Source organism: Triticum aestivum, chromosome 7B (genome assembly GCF_018294505.1).
Source record: "Triticum aestivum cultivar Chinese Spring chromosome 7B, IWGSC CS RefSeq v2.1, whole genome shotgun sequence".
Taxonomy (NCBI): domain Eukaryota; kingdom Viridiplantae; phylum Streptophyta; class Magnoliopsida; order Poales; family Poaceae; genus Triticum; species Triticum aestivum.
Genome location: NC_057813.1, coordinates 59,640,150 through 59,657,411, shown reverse-complemented (window position 1 = coordinate 59,657,411; position 17,262 = coordinate 59,640,150). Strand labels below are relative to the sequence as shown.

The following is a 17,262-nucleotide window of genomic DNA, read 5'->3' as shown; positions in this document are numbered from 1 at the left end:
CCGGCCGACGTCCCCCAACCCTAGCCCATCCACCTCCTCCCTCTCTGGGCCACCAGCCCGAGCCCATCCACCTCCTCCTTCTCTAGGCCACCAGCCCAAGCCCATCCACCTCCTCTCTCCCACTTCGATGCTCTTCCCACGCTCTCCGGCTTTGCCATGGTCCGGAAGAAAATAACCACCTATGCTATGCTCATGCCGGAGCGCCGATACCAGATCGAGCAGGAGAACCGGGCGAGGCGCGCCGCGCTCCCCACCCACGTCGCTGTTGGGCTGCCTCCGAACTCGCCGGAGCCAGAGGAGGGCAAGGAGGAGGAGGAGGAGAAGGAAAAGGAGAAGCAGCCGGCTCCAATGGAGGTGGCGGATCCAGAGGACAACGAGGAGATGGAGCAGCCGGAGCAGAGGCAGAGTTCGACGTCGCCCAAGCGGACGAGATGGCTGAGCAGCAGGCCATCCTGGAGTCGATCCAGGATGAGGCGTATGTGGAGGCCAGCCGGCGGTTCATCCGGCAGGAACGGCCAGCGACCGACACCCTCTTCAACGAGGTCGAAGCGAAGATGAACGCGGAGGCCGCCGCGGAAGAGCCACAGAAGCCAGTGATGTGGCTGCCGTCCATGTACCCGGCGTCGGGCACGAAGATAGTGGACATCTCCGGCGAGGACTAGGCTAGTTGATATACATAGTACATAGGACTTTTTTTCTTTGTATGCTTTTGTACGGGCTTCAGATTTCTAGTATGAGGTATCTGGATGCAGAAGAGCAAATTTGAGGCTTGACCGGTCAGTGTCTGCAGACGCGTCCGGGCACGACCGCGGGTGTTTGAAGCCCCGGATTTGCCTACTCCAGCTGTAGATGCTCTTATATCATATTCATATCATATCAGCATACCATGCAGAAATTCGCCGGGGCATATGTTCAATAAGTTTTAAGTTTCAATCATTGAAACTTACGATTTTTCATCTGAAGCAATTTTGCTCGTTCTTATCAAGTTTCATAGATAAAATTTGAAGTTATTTTTTTCGATCGTAGATGCAAAAGTCATGATTTTATCAATCGCTTGTACTAAGTTTTGAGAGTTGGAACTTAACATTTATTTTCAAAATTTGTCAAAGTCTATTCAAAATGGATCTTATTTGAAAGTCGTCATCACAAGAAACATGAATATAACAACAAAACTTAATTTGAACTTTTTATTCAAAAGATATGAAAGTTTGAAAATCAAAGGCCAACAGAAAAGGCATGCGCGAGGGACACGGTGTCCCCGCACTTGCTTTCCACAAATCTGCTCCCACATATCATGTCGCAATATGGGGGGGGGGGGGGGATTCTGAGGACCGGGACATTTTCTGCGAAAAAGATCGGATCTATAATAAAAGTTCACTGAAAGTGCAAAACATGTCAAACATAATAAAAATTACACTGAGATTCCGAGACCAACGGAAGACCACTACTGCCGCCAGAATGACCCGCCGATGTGCAACTGTCGCTGCTTCCTTACCGGAGCCGGCTTGACCTTGTTGAAACAACCGGGAAGCCTTCGTGCTACTGCCTCCAGAACGAGTCGGCGACGCACCGTTGTCGCTATTCCTTTAGCAGAGCCCACTTGACCTAGTAGATGGCAGACGGGAAGTCTTCGTGTTATGGCCCCCAGAACGAGCTACCGGTGCACCGCTCCCTTACCGGAGCAGGCTTGACCCTGTCGGTGGCAGCTGGAAAGTCTTTATGCACATGCCCCTAAGGACTAGAGCCCTAGAGCCACAATTGTTGTCATTGAACCCTTGCATAGATTTAAAGCACCTGACACCAAATCTCGCCACCTGACGAGAAATTCAGACCTCGCCGCCCTAAGGAGACGGCAGAAATCTATGTCGGAGCTCCGTTGATTACGTCAAGACGAACACACTCGAGGAGGATCGTTGCTTTGAAGATGAACTCAAAGAAGAAGCGTCGCCATCCACCCGAGCATCGCACCTGCTAGGACTAAAAAACCTGACATAACCTACTAACCGGAGTGGAGGCACATGAATTTCCCTCTCCGCTATCGGCTGCCGAAGCGACAAACACAGGGGAGGCGAATCCACGGGCTCATCGGCGAAGCCTAGAGGGGAGAGTTTGTCCTATCCGCCTAGGGTTAGAGGAGCCGTACGCAATAACATATTTTCACGGACGGCGTTATCTTGTATAATGCGCTAGATCATCGTTTCAGAATCGTTCTGGGCAGCCACCGAACTGAGTGAATCTTGACACAAATCTTAACCAAGTCTCAATCAAGCGATGTAACTTATAAGAAGAAGAAAGAAAAAAACTAAAAAGGAATATTTGCATGAATCTCCACGCGAGCAACACCGTTGTGCAAATTACCAACCCTCGTCCAATGAAATTCAGTCGTCTTCCGTAAACTTTCCTGTAATAAAGGAAGAGAACGACCCCTGATAGCCCCCATTAATTCCACGAGCTCTGAATTCCATATGATACGACGATGTAGAAAGTGCGCACTGGCGGAGAAGTCATGAGAAAACGTGTGTACTCTCAAGTGTCCAGTCGTCGTCTTCATTCTTAATTTACCGCTGTAGACTGAGGCTGATTGTAATGGGAGTATCATAGCTAGTATCATGCATGCCAACTAGGCAACTTTGATAAGGTGGCATAGAATTAAATGAAGTAAGAGAGGATTGAGTATCATATCATGATACCGTATCATAATAAATGCTACACTAGTACTCTATGATACTACCATATGATACTATATACTAAAAAGGTAGTATCATACACTAGTATCATATGCAAGGTAGTACTAACTTATGATACTACCACGCCTAAATCATGTCGTTCGGAGCTCCCAGCTATCTGCTTTACCTTGCCGGCCGTCTTTACCAGTCATCGATTTTACACGGCCGCGTGGCTCTAGTGTACAGCGCAAATGCCACCAACCGCGAGCGCCATGACCTCCATGGCGCCTTCCTGCTTCTATTTAAACCTGGCGGAACGCTCGTAGAAATCACAACGCCGACTGCCAACTGCCAACTTCCAACGTCACTACACACTAGCTAGCTCGGTCAGCTCGGTTGGCAATGGCGATGGTGCAGGTGCTGTCGTCGGAGCTGGTCGTCCCGGCCGAGCCGACGCCGGGGGGCAGCATCTGGCTGTCCAACCTCGACCTCGCCGGGAGGAGAGGCTACACCCCCACGGTCTACTTCTTCCGCCCCAACGGCGACCCGGGCTTCTTCGCCGCCGACGCCATGAGGGATAGCCTCGCCAGGGCGCTGGTCGCCTTCTACCCGCTCGCCGGCCGCCTGGGCCTTGACGGCACCGGCCGCGTCCAGGTGGACTGCACCGGCGAGGGCGTGGTCTTCGTCACGGCCCGCTCCGAGCACTACGCGCTCGAGGAGCTGATGAACGACTTCGTGCCGTGCGACGAGATGAGGGACCTGCTCGTGCCGCCCACGCCGGCGCCGAACCCGCCCTGCGCCCTGCTGTTCGTGCAGATCACACGCCTCCGGTGCGGCGGCCTGGTGCTCGGCCAGGCGATGCACCACTCGATCGTCGACGCGCGCGGCGCAGCCCACTTCTTCGAGACGTGGGCGAGCATCTCCCGCGGCGGAGGCGCGCCCACCGTGCCGCCGTGCTTCGACCACACGCTGCTCGCCGCGCGCCCGCCGCAGTCGCGCGCGGTGCTGTACGACCACCCGGAGTACAAACCGGAGCCGGAGCCGGTGGACCCCGTGTCGGCTTCCACGTACGCGAGCGCCATCGTCACGATGAGCAAGGGCCAGGTGGGCGCGCTCAAGGCGCGGTGCCTCGGCGCGTCCACGTTCCGCGCCGTGGTGGCCCTTGTGTGGCAGTGCGTGTGCCGCGCCCGCGCGCTCCCGCCGTCGGCCGAGACGCGGCTCTACTCCATGGTCGACATGCGCGCGCGCCTGGACCCGCAGCTCCCGGCGGGGTACTTCGGCAACGCCGTGATCCGCACGTCCGTGTCGGCCACTGTGGAGGAGGTGGTGTCCAGCCCGCTGGTCCACGCCGCGAGGCTGGCGCGCGCGGCGACGAGCCAGGGCGGCGACCACGCGAGGTCGCTGGTGGACTACCTGGAAGGGGTGGACACGATGAACCTGCCACGCAGCGGCATCTCGCGCGCGCACCTGCGCGCCATCAGCTGGATGGGCATGTCGCTCTCCGACGCCGACTTCGGGTGGGGCGCGCCGGCGTTCATGGGGCCGGCGCTCATGTACTACAGCGGCTTCGTGTACGTGATGAACGCGCCCGGCAAGGACGGCGCGCTCGCGCTGGTGCTGTCGCTGGAGCCCGAGAGCATGCCGGCGTTCAGGAAGGTGTTCGCCGACGAGCTGGCTCGCCTCGAGCTGTAGCATACGCATGCCGTAAATTAAGGACGTATTCCTACACACACTGCTGCCATGCATGCGTATACTCTGCATGCATGTACGTTTGCGTCATGATTAATTTGCTCTTCGTTAATTACTACTACGTACATGTGTATGTGAATATGAACGTGTCGAGCGCTGGTCGGTAAGTAGCCATGCATAGTTGTATGCTGCTATCTTACAAGCTAGTACATGTAATAAGACTCGAAAAATATTGGACTTGGGCATGTGTAATCTCGATCCCAGTCTCTCTACTAGCTAGCTAAGCCGAGTGGCTCGTGTTGATTGCTGCGTCTAAGCCGCCGCACACCGCACCTTTTACACGTCGCTCTACTTTGAGATCCTGGAAATTGTTTGTACCCAACTTTACGTATACATACCATGTGAATTCGGACACCTTTGCTGGTGCCATTATATTTCTCGTGGCTTAAGATCTGGACGTGGTCGTGCGACGTTTGGGCATGGGAACTGTTTGGGGACGGCGCGCACCGGCCGAACGCTCGGCCGGTTCGGCCATGCGAGCAAGCGGTCCTCCTGTCCCCGAGCGACACGTATGTATAGGGCCCACACCCCAATCGTTGCCTTATTTTCTCCTTCATCTTCTCAACTGCTCGTTCGTTTCTTATCTGTTTTCTCTCTTCCACGCCGGCGAGTTCGCTTCCTTCGTCCAATTTTCAGCTCGACGCCGGCAAGCCGGCCGCGCGTCCCCGCTGCACCGCTGTGGCATCCGTTCCGTCCATCCCATCTAGCTCCACTCCGACGACGGCGACCTCCACAGCCGCTGCAACCAAGCTAGACCGGCGAGGCTGCTTGCGTCGTCATAGCCATGGCCAGCAACCACCCCCAAGATGCCCCAGGCTGGCTCCGTCGGCCCTACTCCGGCGAGCGCCGCCCGCCCCCTATGCTGGAACTGCCCTCCTCCTAGTCCTATGGTTGCATCCTCGAGGAGCAGACGCCGGAGCTGGAACCAACCACTTTTTTGATACAATCGACCAAAGCAAAAGCTGGAACCGCAGTTGGTTTTTGCTTCAACCAACAAGCGAGCTGGAACCAGAGCTGGTTTTTGCTACAACTGCATCGCATTTTTGCTACAACCGGCGTTCTGGAAAGCTACAACCGATGCGGCGAAAAGCTTCAACCAGCGGCGACAGATGCTGGAACCAACCACTAACACGACAAAAGGCTACATCCGGTATCGCATAAAGCTTCAACCGGCGTTGGAAAAAGCTTCAAACACTGAATGCCAATACTACGGGCTGGCTACTGCCAACAGGGAAAAGGCTTCAAGGTGTCGCAAAAAAGCTTCAACCGTAGCCAATTTTTGCTACCACCGGCAAAGCTTTTTGCTACATCCATCAGGCAGAGCTGCGACCTCGTGAGGACGACAATGATGTTTTTGCTGCAACCGCAGCAGGATTTTGCTACTACTGTTGGAGTTTTTTGATACATCGATGTAAGGCGGAGCTGCGACCTCGCGAAGGCGGCGGCGACATTTTTGCTGCATCCGTAGTTTGATTTTGCTACTACCGGTGATTTTTTTTGCTACATCCATTCAAATGGCGTTGATTGACTCGCGGCCGGCGTCGACGTATTTTCCTGCAGCGAGCATCAATGGCGAGGGCGGCGGAGCTACAACCGTCGTTGTCAAGAGCTGCAACCGCAGGTGGAGCTGTTGCATGGGTCGAGGCGACAACGAGGTCGGGAGGGTGGGGGACCGGCGACGAGGACGGCCGGCGAGGGCGGGGTTCGGCCGGCGACGAGGAAGACCGACGAGGGTGGGGACTGACGACGGGGACGACCACCGGAGGGGACAGGAGGTGCGGTGCCGTGCTCCCGAGCGGGAGATGCGGGTCCAGGCCGACTGCCCAAGGAAGAAGAAGTTGGGTGCGATCTGTTTTTTCTTTTTTTGCCTGGATCGAACGGCTGCGTGGCTCACATCCAATGGTCTGGGCTGGACCGGCCGAAACGCTCGGCAGGTGCGCCGGCGCCTATAAGCGCCCTTTGGGCATCATGCTACCCGGTTTACCCGGTGACCAACTGATGGACTCATGATATACGTGATGTGCCTTCCGACAGAAGCTACACGGCGGTTCCTGGACAACTACTTGTCGACACTGTTTACCGAAAAGAATGTTTCATTCTCTCGTGGGCAGGTTATTCATGTGTGTGTATGCTGGTCCCATAAATTTCCTGTGGAGGCTGGAGGACATGACCTTTTTACAATCGTGTTTACCTGGTTGGAGCATAAAACCGGGAAGATTTTCTGTCACTACAAATGGCGATGTACTTCTTCGGAAAGGACCTGTCTCATCCTAAGATGTCTTCTAAATTCTCGGTAAAACATCGTTTTCTTCTTCTTTCGGACTGTTTACTGCATGCGTCATGTTATTGAAAAAAAAACTTATCAAAGCTCTTGTATATCCAAGAGAACGGGACTCACAGGGTATATCAATTGTTAAGCAGCCGTTTTTTCAGGAGAACAAGTTCATCATCTGAAGCCAAGAGTTATTCTACCATGGCCAAAGTCATCCCATGGTTGGGCAACATAGAATGTCGATATGGACTTTCCTCGGAAGTGAATGGTTTTGCGGGTGGTTATTGCATACACCTGTACCCGACGTACATATGAATTTATGTTTGATCTTTTAATCTTTTGTTTAGTTTATGATATGAGTAAGATTCCTACCGTGTTCCATGTAAGCCGTCTGAAAAATAATCTCTGGGTAGGTTGATTTTCTGGGCCATTAGATTAAGATCAAATGGTCATCCTTATTTTTTCTTCCTCTTCCAACCGTTCCTCCTCACACAAAATTGACTTATTTAAATTATAAATTCAGTCAACTTACATATAGCTATTAGGAAAAACAATAGTGCATATGCAAGCCCTGCGTGCGTGCGTACGTATATCGGTACCTATATATATGCTATATATATGTACCTAAATACTAGAAAGTGCGTGCGCACTATCTAGCGCTCGCGAGCGGCCGCACGCTAGCGGCACGATCTCGCCCAAACGGCCGCACGCATGAGGCAGGTGCTATCTGGTCGGGCGATTTTAATCGCTGGGGTTTGTCGTTATCCACCCTCTCTTCGTCCCCAACTCAGCCCGCTCCTCCCAAACGGCCACGCCATGGAGGCGGTCGCCGTCATCGACACCGACGTCCTCTTCTCCCCTCCTCTAACTCCTCGTGCCCCCGCCTTGCCGCCTGCCCGCGCAGCCGCCGCCTCTCACACCTTCGTCGCCGCCATTCCCAAGAAGCACTTCATGACCCCTCCACTCGGATCCCGCCGTTGGCCATGGCGCTAGGGATGTCGTGGCGATGGTACGAGAAGCTAAGCTTGGATCACTGCTCCCTGGCATGGTGGCAAAGTTGGCAATTTTAACCTGTGCACGCAATGGATTTACAAAATGAACTGCACTTAAAACAATTTCACGCGCTTGACCTTTTTTGTGTGACGCCCGACACACAGGCGCCACACCCTACGGTGCAGCGCCCACCTTTGGGACGTTACACCCCTGTGCATCGTGGCAGCCTTGGGCCCGCACCTAAGCAGTGCAGCGCCTCCGAGCTAGGCACCACACATGTAATGTGCAGCGCCTAGTCCTTAGGCGCTGCACCGTGACTTAGATGCCAGTCGCCCGCTCCCCCTTCCCCCATCCCACCCATTCGTTCCAGGAGGGGTTACAGAACAGAACGGCGCGGCGGCTTCCACTAGTAGAAAACAAGGCATACGTTCGGGCCAGGTAAGCCCATTAGTCCCGGTTCGGTCACGAACCGGGACCCATGGGCCCATTGGTCTCGGTTCGTGAGGCCAGGGGGCCCGCTGGGCCTCGTGGGGGCATTGGTCCCGGTTCGTCTGATCCCTTTGGTCCCGGTTGGTGGGACAAACTGGGACTAATGGGCCTCGCTCCTGGCCCACCACCATTGGCCCCGGTTGGTGCCCTGAACCGGGTCCAAAGGTTGGTCTTTAGTACCGGTTCAAGTCACGAACCGGGACCAATGAACCGGCCAGGGGAGAGGGCTTTTGTGTGTAAAACATTAAAAACAAAAAGAATTTTCATAAAATAAATAAAAAAGAAAAGAAAATAAATAAGTAGAAACAAAATAAACTTTAATAAAGTGAAATAAACAAAATTTAATAAAATAAATAAAAATAGCAACAATAAGTAGAAACAAAATAAAATAAAAAAAGCAAAAAAGAAAGAATTTTCATAAAATAAATAAAAAAAGAAAAAAAGAAAAGAAAAGAAATAAGTAGAAACAAAATAAACTTTAATAAATAAGTAGAAACAAAGAATTTTCAAAACATTAAAAGAAAAAAGATTTTTCATAAAGAATTTTTTTGTTAGAAACTTTAATAGCAAAAAGAATTATCATAAAGAATTTTTTGCTAGAAACTAAAATAACAAAATATGTTTTTGAATATAATGATAAAACACAGTGATATTAAATAGCAGGAAAAAGAATCACTCAATAATCTATTTTTGTAGTAAAGTTAGGCGGCGACAGCGAGGTGGACCAGCCTTCCTCTCATTTGTTTTGCATATATATGATGTTTTTTTAGATTATATGTATATGTGTGATTATATGTATGTGTGCAAATATGATTATATGTCCTGTTTTCTTTTCCAGATTTTTTGTTCATATATATCATGATTTGTTTTTTGCATTACTATAAAAATGTATATATGTATATGTTCTCTATGTATGTATGTTCATATATGCAAAAGTTAGATTTTTAGAAAAGTTTCATCTATGTATGTTCTCTGATTTAGTGCATTTTAGGTTAGTTTTATTTTTAGAAAAGTTTTATATATTTAGGAAGAAGGAAGAAGGAAAAGAAGGAAGAGAAAGAAGAAGAAAAGGTTTTATATATGCAAAAGTTACATTTTAGAGGAGAAATAAATAAGAAGAAAAAAAAGAAAAAAGGAGAGGGGGGGGGGGGTATGTCGTTGTCGATATACCCCCTCCCCGGTAACTTCGACATGAGGGGGGGGGGGTCCATATACCCCCTCCCCGGTAACTTCGCCATGAGGGGGGTGAGGGTCGATATACCCCCTCCCCGATAATTTCGACATGAGGGGGGGGGGTCCATATACCCCCTCCCCGGTAACTTCGCGCATGAGGGGGGTGAGGGTCGATATACCCCCTCCCCGATAATTTCGACATGAGGGGGGGGGGTTCAGATGATGTTTTTTTGTGCATACGAAGTTTTTTTTTCATATGTGTATTAAATTTTTTATTTAGGTTGTTAATTAGTAGATATCGATTTTAGGTTAGTGCATAGGTTAGTGTAGAGGAAAAAGTAAAATAAGGAAAAGGAAGAAAAGAGGAAGAAGAAGAAAAAGAAGGAGTGGAAAAAGGAAAATAAGAAGAGGAAGAAGGAGAAGAAGAAAGGAGAGGAAGAGGAGAGGAAGAAGAGGAGAAATAAATAAGAAGAGAAAAAAAGAGGAGAAGAAGAAAGGAATAGACGTGAAGAAGAAAAAAGTAGATTAATTTCTATTTTTCTTCTTCACCTCTATTCCTTTCTTCTTCTCCTCTTTTTTTTTCTTTTTTTCTTCGATCTTCTCCTCTATTCCTTTCTTCTTCTCCTCTTTTTTTCTTCTTCTTCCTCTTCTTATTTTTTATCGGGTATGTCATTGTCGAGGGTTGTCGAGGGTCATCGAGGGTTCGAGGGTTGTCGAGGGTTCGAGGGTCGAGGGTCATCGAGGGGTCGAGGGTTCAAGGGTTCTAGGTTTTCGAGGGTTCGAGGGTCGAGGGTCATCGAGGGGCTGAGGGTTCGAGGGTCGAGGGTCATTGAGGGGTCGAGGATCGCCGAGGGGTCGAGAGGTTGCCTAGTGTCAAAGTATTGAAGAAATCCATGGCTTCATCATTAGCCAGAAGTAACCGGGGCATGATGGTACGAAGTTCTCCAAAGTTATTCTGGAACAGAGTCCCGGATAGGATAATCCGCCTTTTGGTACAAATTTTAGCAAAGGCCTTTCAAATAGCGATATTCGGAAGGCTCTTGTCACTACAAAAAAAATACACTTCCGTGATGGTACGTGTTTGTCAGAGTAGGTCGCGTTTTTTGTCATGCATGTACATCCATGACGATTTTATGACAGAATCAACAGTCATACCTGTGCTGTCGTAGAAGTGTTCCATGACATTACCAAAATTATCATCACGGAAGTGTCCACTTCCATGACGATAAATCGCGCATCACAGAAGTGCTTTCGTCAAGGGTGACCGACACGTGGCATCCACCGTAACGGAACACCGTTAAGCTATCGGGTCGGGTTTTGGATCCGATAACCCGTTAACAGCCCCGACCAATGGGGATTTTCCACGTGTAAAATCATCATTGGCTGGAGAAAACACATGTCGGCTCATCATTGGGACAGATGTCATCCACTCATTGGACAGAAGGCGCCTATGATACGTCAACACGTGCCACGGCCCAACAGTGACCCATTCCTGTGAAAAGGCCGGCCCGTTTGACTTGGTCAAAAGGTGGCGGGTCGGCCCATGGAAAGCCTATTAACGGCCTATTCGCGTATAGCCCATTTATATCCCGCTAACCCAAGGCCCATTACGCCCTATCCGAATTAGGCCCAGTAGCGTCATCTGGGCCATCCAATATGATTCCAGCCCGTTTTCACTTCTGGTCCATGTATGGCCCATGACGTCTTTCGGCCCATATGAGGCCCTTTGTAACTATTGCCCCATTAACGGCCCGTGGTGAAACTGGCCCGTAATGAACAGTGTATCACTTTATACCCATAAACGACCCGTGGTGAAACTGGCCCGTAATGAACAGTGTATCACTTACCCATTAACGGCCTGTTATTCCATTGGGCCGTTTCCAGCCCAAGTTATCTTTCGGCCTTCTGAGGGCCCATTTATTCTTGGGATCATTTGCAGCATTCGGTTACTTACGGCCCGTTACTATCATTTTCTGCTTGTGGGCCAAATTCAGCCCGTCGTTACAGTCGGCCCATTTGTGGACTGTTAATCTGTTGGGCCATTTTCATAGCATCACCAAATACGGCCTATTAACGGCCCGTTATGGTCAGCCCATAAAACGTATGATTTCCATTAAAGGCCCGTGCAATACCCATAAATAAGTCGGACCTTACAAGGCCCATGGATCCTATGAGACGTAGAAGGCCCATGGATCCTACGAGACGTAGAAGGCCCATGGATCTGACGGCCCATTGAAGGCCCATGGAGCCAACGGCCCATTGAAGGCCCATGGGTCCGACGACCCATTGAAGGCACATGGGTTCGACGGCCGATTGAAGGCTCATGGATCCGATGGCCCGTACATGACCCATGGATCGTACGGCCCGTGAAGGGCCATGGTCGGGCGAGTTGGCCCCCGTTTGAATGATATAGCATATTCAAAAAATTATCCTACTCAATACTATCACCTCTAAAAAGCATACACTATACAACAAAGAGATCAAAGCATAGAAAGGTAGAATAATCCTACACTATACAATAAAGAAATTACAACCGATTATACCCACTGGGCATTATGGTTCGGCACAGGTGTTAATAAAGCATACACAAACAGCAAATTACATACACTGGGCAAATACATCTCATACATTATGGACGCGCATCAACTTAACTCCATTTGAACTATAATCGATTGGCTGGATTCAGGTAGCACAAATTTTAGTCTGCAAAATCTCCAATTCCTTCATGGTTACCTCAGTGTCTTGTTTCATTTTTTTTGACTCCTGCATCTAATACCCGCATGTCCAGTCTCAACTTGTTGATTAAATGTTGACAATCATATAAACGTTGTCTTGCCACCTCTAGTTGATGCTCGAGAACATCAGCACATTCCAATTCCAATCCATAATCATTCAGTAACGGCCATGACGCACTGCTCGCAGATCTTTGTGTTGATGTCACTATCCTGAAATGTTTCTGTAAGTACACATGACTAGGGCAAAAATATAGTTACAATAGTGAAGCGAGCAAGACAATATTTTGTACTACATGGCAAAACATGACTAACAATAATGTTACACATCATGAAGCATAAGCAGGTGATATTTTAAAATTATAAGAAAGATAGTCTGTGCAGCCTGCATATAAAAATCCCTCTTAGTTCATCAGAGGAGCGTGATGTTGGGGGCCAATCGAAAACACAGACAAGTTACAAATTTAGACAGCACATTGCATATAAGCATGCAGTTAGCCATTCTGTATCTCAATTAAAGTCTTAGGGAGCATAATGAACAGCAGAGGGTTTCATACAAACATACTACAGCAGGCAAAACTATGCAATCATTAGTGTAATATAAACTAGATTGTGAGCCTCATGCAATAGTAGTTGGTTAATAAACTTCAAAGCTTCAGGCACACTTCAGCAGAGTAATTAAATGGTAAGGCCTTTAATTATGTCAACTAATAGTTATACAAGTACCGAACATTAGGCATGATTATTTGGGCATCTCATTAACTGAGGACAAATAAAGCAATTGAAAAGAGCAAATTAACTATGCCTGAAACAAACAAGGAATTGAACTGTTGAGTTGCATATAGTGACTTACCTTAGCAGGTTGAAGAGGCTCAGCGCAGCTCCTACTTGTCTTGAAAGGCTCCTTCCTAACATCTTGTACTTGGAAATCCTCAATCTTATCTTCATTGCACCCCCTCTACAAGGTGACACAAACTAGTTACTCGTCTCCTTGGAAGATAAATATGCATACTTTCCAGTTTGTGAGCACAAAAGGATGAGATTATAACAAAACAACACCACATAATGAAACATGCCGCATCTCTTGCACTTGCACACAATGAAATGAGCATTTACTATATCTGCACTATGTAAAAAGTAGGCATACCTTCGAATTGGATCTCCAAGTACTCTTGGAGAGCCTACTATAGTGTACAACCAAACCTTTATGTCACCTATGAGTTAGACAAGGCCCCACTACAGCATCCCTTAGTGTTTAAATCCTTGACAAGCTCTGTTAGAGTGTTAGGTCAAGAAAGAAGTAATCAAAGCAAACAATCCTAGTATGGTTGGCTGATGCAAACAAGCAATTGAACAGATGTGTGAGCAAATCTTACATATCAAGAAAAGAAGCAAAGAAGGAGGCTTAAAGACCAGCACTTGACTGACCAGATTTAAGGGGCATTTAAACATCATGTGCAACATATGAACTAACATAAACATTGCATATTCCAGATTCTACAATGGAATGCACATGTATTAGGTTATGTCATGTATGATGATGCCTAAATGTACAGATAGCAGGCAGGAGTGATTTATCATTGCACGCACAATTGAATTGTAGGTTAAGGGCCAGTTCGATTCCGCCTTTTCAGGGCATATTGTCAAAATAAGCCATAAAAGATGTAAAGAAGTCATTTTTGAGTTATGGGCTTGGGCTTAACTAATTTCGCTTTGGAGGGAGGTGTTTCGGGTAGAACCTCACTAAAAATTGAAGGGATGGGGAATAGTGAAATGACTATGTTGTCCGCCTGTATTACACTCAAAATGCAACTGCTGACCCCCGTGTAACACTTGACCCTCAAGTAAAAACAAACACGCAAGCATTCATTGCCTGCCCGCTTGCATCTCCTCTCCCCTTTCCCTCTACCTCAATCCCCTGCCTGCAGCACTAGGGTTCCTCTAGTGAGCCATCGCCACTGGTCCCATCAAGCCTGGTCCTCGATGATGCTATTCCAGCTAGGCTACATGCCCGGCGGGTAGGGTAAAATCTCCTTGGCTGCTCCTCCCTCTGGTGCCGCCCCTCATTTTCATGGTCTCCAGCAGCTGCTCCACCATGGTCCGTCCAACGCACTACTCCGGCGGGCGCTGCACAACTATGGCTGATGCCACACTGCAGCAGAAGGCACCTTATTCCCCCTCCCCTCCTCCCAGGCCATGGCCTTGAGGTGTTGTTGAAGGATGAGCTCATCCAACAAGGTGAGGATCTCCTCTGATTTTTTGCCAAATTTTCATTCCGATCCACTATACGATGAATTTCTATGAGCTGCTTCTGTTGCTGCTATATGATGCATTTCTATGAGCTGCTCCTACTGCTGCTATATGATGAATTGCTATGAGCTGCTACTGCTGTATGATGAGTTGCTATGAGCTGCTGCTGCTGCTATATGATGAATTGCTATGAGTTGCTGCTACTATATGATGAGTTGCTATAAGCTGCTCCTGCTGCTGCTATATGATGAATTGCTATGAGCTGCTCCTGCTGCTGCTATATGATGAATTGCTATGAGCTGCTCCTGCTGCTATTATATGATGAATTGCTATGAGCTGCTGCTGGTATATGATGAATTGCAGACTGCTACTGTTGTATGATGAGTTGCTATGAGCTGCTGCTGCTATATGATGCTTTCAGGTGGTGCTGCTATATGATAATAACCAGCCACTTGGACTATCGAATTTCAATAAATAATTGTTCTTCATTTAAATGTGGGTCATGCGTTCTTCGTTTAAATTAGGCAATGGGATCTCTATGGAAAACATTGACCAAAGTAGATTGTGCCAAGTAGATGGTATCTTTGTATTTGCATTTTGAGCAAATAGTGATGGTCTATTTTCCCATCATATTAATTACTGCACTGGGTTCAACTTGTGATGTTTGCAAGTCAAATTAATTTCCATATGGGCAGCAAAATGAAAAAAATATAATGCAATCTAGACTTTCCACTGATCATACCCAAGATAAGCTGAAAAAGCAATGAAAAGAACTGGTTGGCTTATTACATGAAGCTTATATTCATACGTGCTTATTTTCTTAGGATAACTCGTAATAACTGTCCCTAAGAAACTTGGCTAATAGAACTGGCATACAAATAACTGCAATGGAGGAGTGACGTACCATAGCACACTATATAGGCTCACCGCTGCCTCTCCTTTTTTGCGATGTTCCATGAAATTGCCACATACATCTTGTACTTTTTCATTGTGTAACCCTATCTGCAAGTTGACACGGCTAATTTCAGACATCTCTACATGATACTACATTGCATATCCCTTGCGCATATTTAAACCACCAATTAACGATTGTGTGCGTACCATAAACTAGCGATGGCTCTGTATGCTGGACTAGCAGGCACTCTAAGGGAGCCTAATGTAGTGCACTAGAATTCCTACATGCCACCTACAATTTTGTGTAATGTACTGCCCCTATTCCTAAATATATGTCTTTGTAGAGATTCCGGTATGGACCACATACAGATGTATATAGATGCATTTTCGAGTGTAGATTCACTCATTTTGCTCCGTATGTAGACGATAGAGGAATCTCTAGAAAGACTTATATTTAGGAACGGAGGTACGAGGTAGTATCATGTATGACATCTACATATCTAATTTAGCAGCCAGTAGTAGAAATCATTGTCTGCACAAAGGGATTACTGGTCGAAAATCCTAGCAAAGCACGCTGGCAGGCACAGAACAATACAAGAGAGAGAGAGACACGCTTACAAGATCATAGCAATGCCTCAGTCCAGGATCTTGGTTGGCCAAGCTATTAGATCCAGAAGAAACATCGTCCTTGTAGTTTTTGCCAACTGCATAACAGGTAACAGCGACCGGTTAGTATATTTGAAGTACATTGGGCAGGTGATGCTGGACGGGTTTAAAGGTGACAAGTACCTAGGCCGTGGCGGGTGCTTGGCATCTCTCTAGACGGTGGGAATCAGGTTAGAAACGTCAAGGGTGACGACGCTGCGCTGGCTATCGGGGTCTGGTAAGGAGATCTAGAACCGACGAGTAGGGTGTTTGTGGAGCGGCTCTGGTAGGGTGGACTACGGTGTGGGCGAAGCGGATCTTTGGCCGTGGACGAGGGCGTAGGTGAAGGTGCTCCGTTGGTTGGGTTAAGGATGGTGTCGACGACGCGGATCTACGGCCGTGGATGGGGTGTCAGAAGGTGCTCCGGTGGTTGGGTTAAGGATGGTGTCGACGACGCGGATCTGCGGCCGTGGACGGGGCATCAAAAGCTGCTCCAGTGGTTGGGTTAAGGGTGGTGTCGATGATGCGGATCTGCGGCCGTGGACGTGGCGTCAGAAGCTGCTCCGGTAGCTTGGATGAGGGTGCGAGGAAGCGGATCTAAGGCCGTGGACTTGTGAGTTGGCAAAGCGGCCCCGGTAGGGTTGAGAATGGTATAGGCGAAGCTACTCCGGTAGGGTTGACGATGATGTCGGCGAAGCGGCTCCGATAGGGTTGAGGAAAGTGTCGGCGAAGCGGTTCCAGTAGGTTTGAGGAAGGTGTCGGCGAAGAGGATCAGAGGCCGTCGACGGGGGCGTCGGTGGGGCGGCTCCGGGGGGTGTGGACAAAGCGTCTCTGATGGGGGAGTACAAATGGGCCGCTGCAGATGTGCGGCGGTTGACGAGAGTACCGGCGAAGCAGATCCGGCACCGTGGACAAGGCCGACACTGAATGGGCTGTGGTACAGTGCTGGATGAGCAGTCTACTTGTTTCTAGGGGAGATGGGAGGGGTAGATGCGGCCGCAGAAGCAGATCCAACGAGGTGGACACCGCTGGCAGTGAATGGGCTATGGTACGCCAGTGGATGAGCAGTCTAGGGTTTCAAGAGGGGAGGGAGAAAGGGCAATGAAGTACGGACGATGTGATGTAAGATGCTCTGGTGCCGTGGAGTTAGTCGTTTTTGCGGGAGGAGGAGAGGAAATGGGGGTGTCGTGTAGTGGGGGGAACCGGAAGTTACCAAAGCAGCCCTGACCTATCATGTAGTTGAGGGCGGTATTGTAACTGTTGGTCTCCGTGCACCAAGGACAAAAGGGGGATTTCGCATGCTAAAGACTAAGGTGGCGGAAATTTTAGAAGGAGGAAGAAGATTTTGCCGCCCGCGGGATCGTTCGTATCCAGTTTCAACTAATTTTGGACCGTGCTA

At 48.8% G+C, this 17,262-nt stretch overlaps 1 protein-coding gene across 1 annotated transcript; it reads left to right on the top strand.

Moving 5' to 3' along the window:
- The first annotated feature begins 2,984 nt into the window (after window positions 1-2,984).
- Window positions 2,985-4,594, top strand: LOC123159288 (hydroxycinnamoyltransferase 4). The gene has a single exon (XM_044577118.1). The coding sequence runs from the start codon at window positions 3,069-3,071 to the stop codon at window positions 4,356-4,358; it is 1,290 nt and encodes a 429-aa protein (XP_044433053.1). The 5' UTR covers window positions 2,985-3,068; the 3' UTR covers window positions 4,359-4,594.
- The last annotated feature ends 12,668 nt before the right edge of the window (window positions 4,595-17,262 follow it).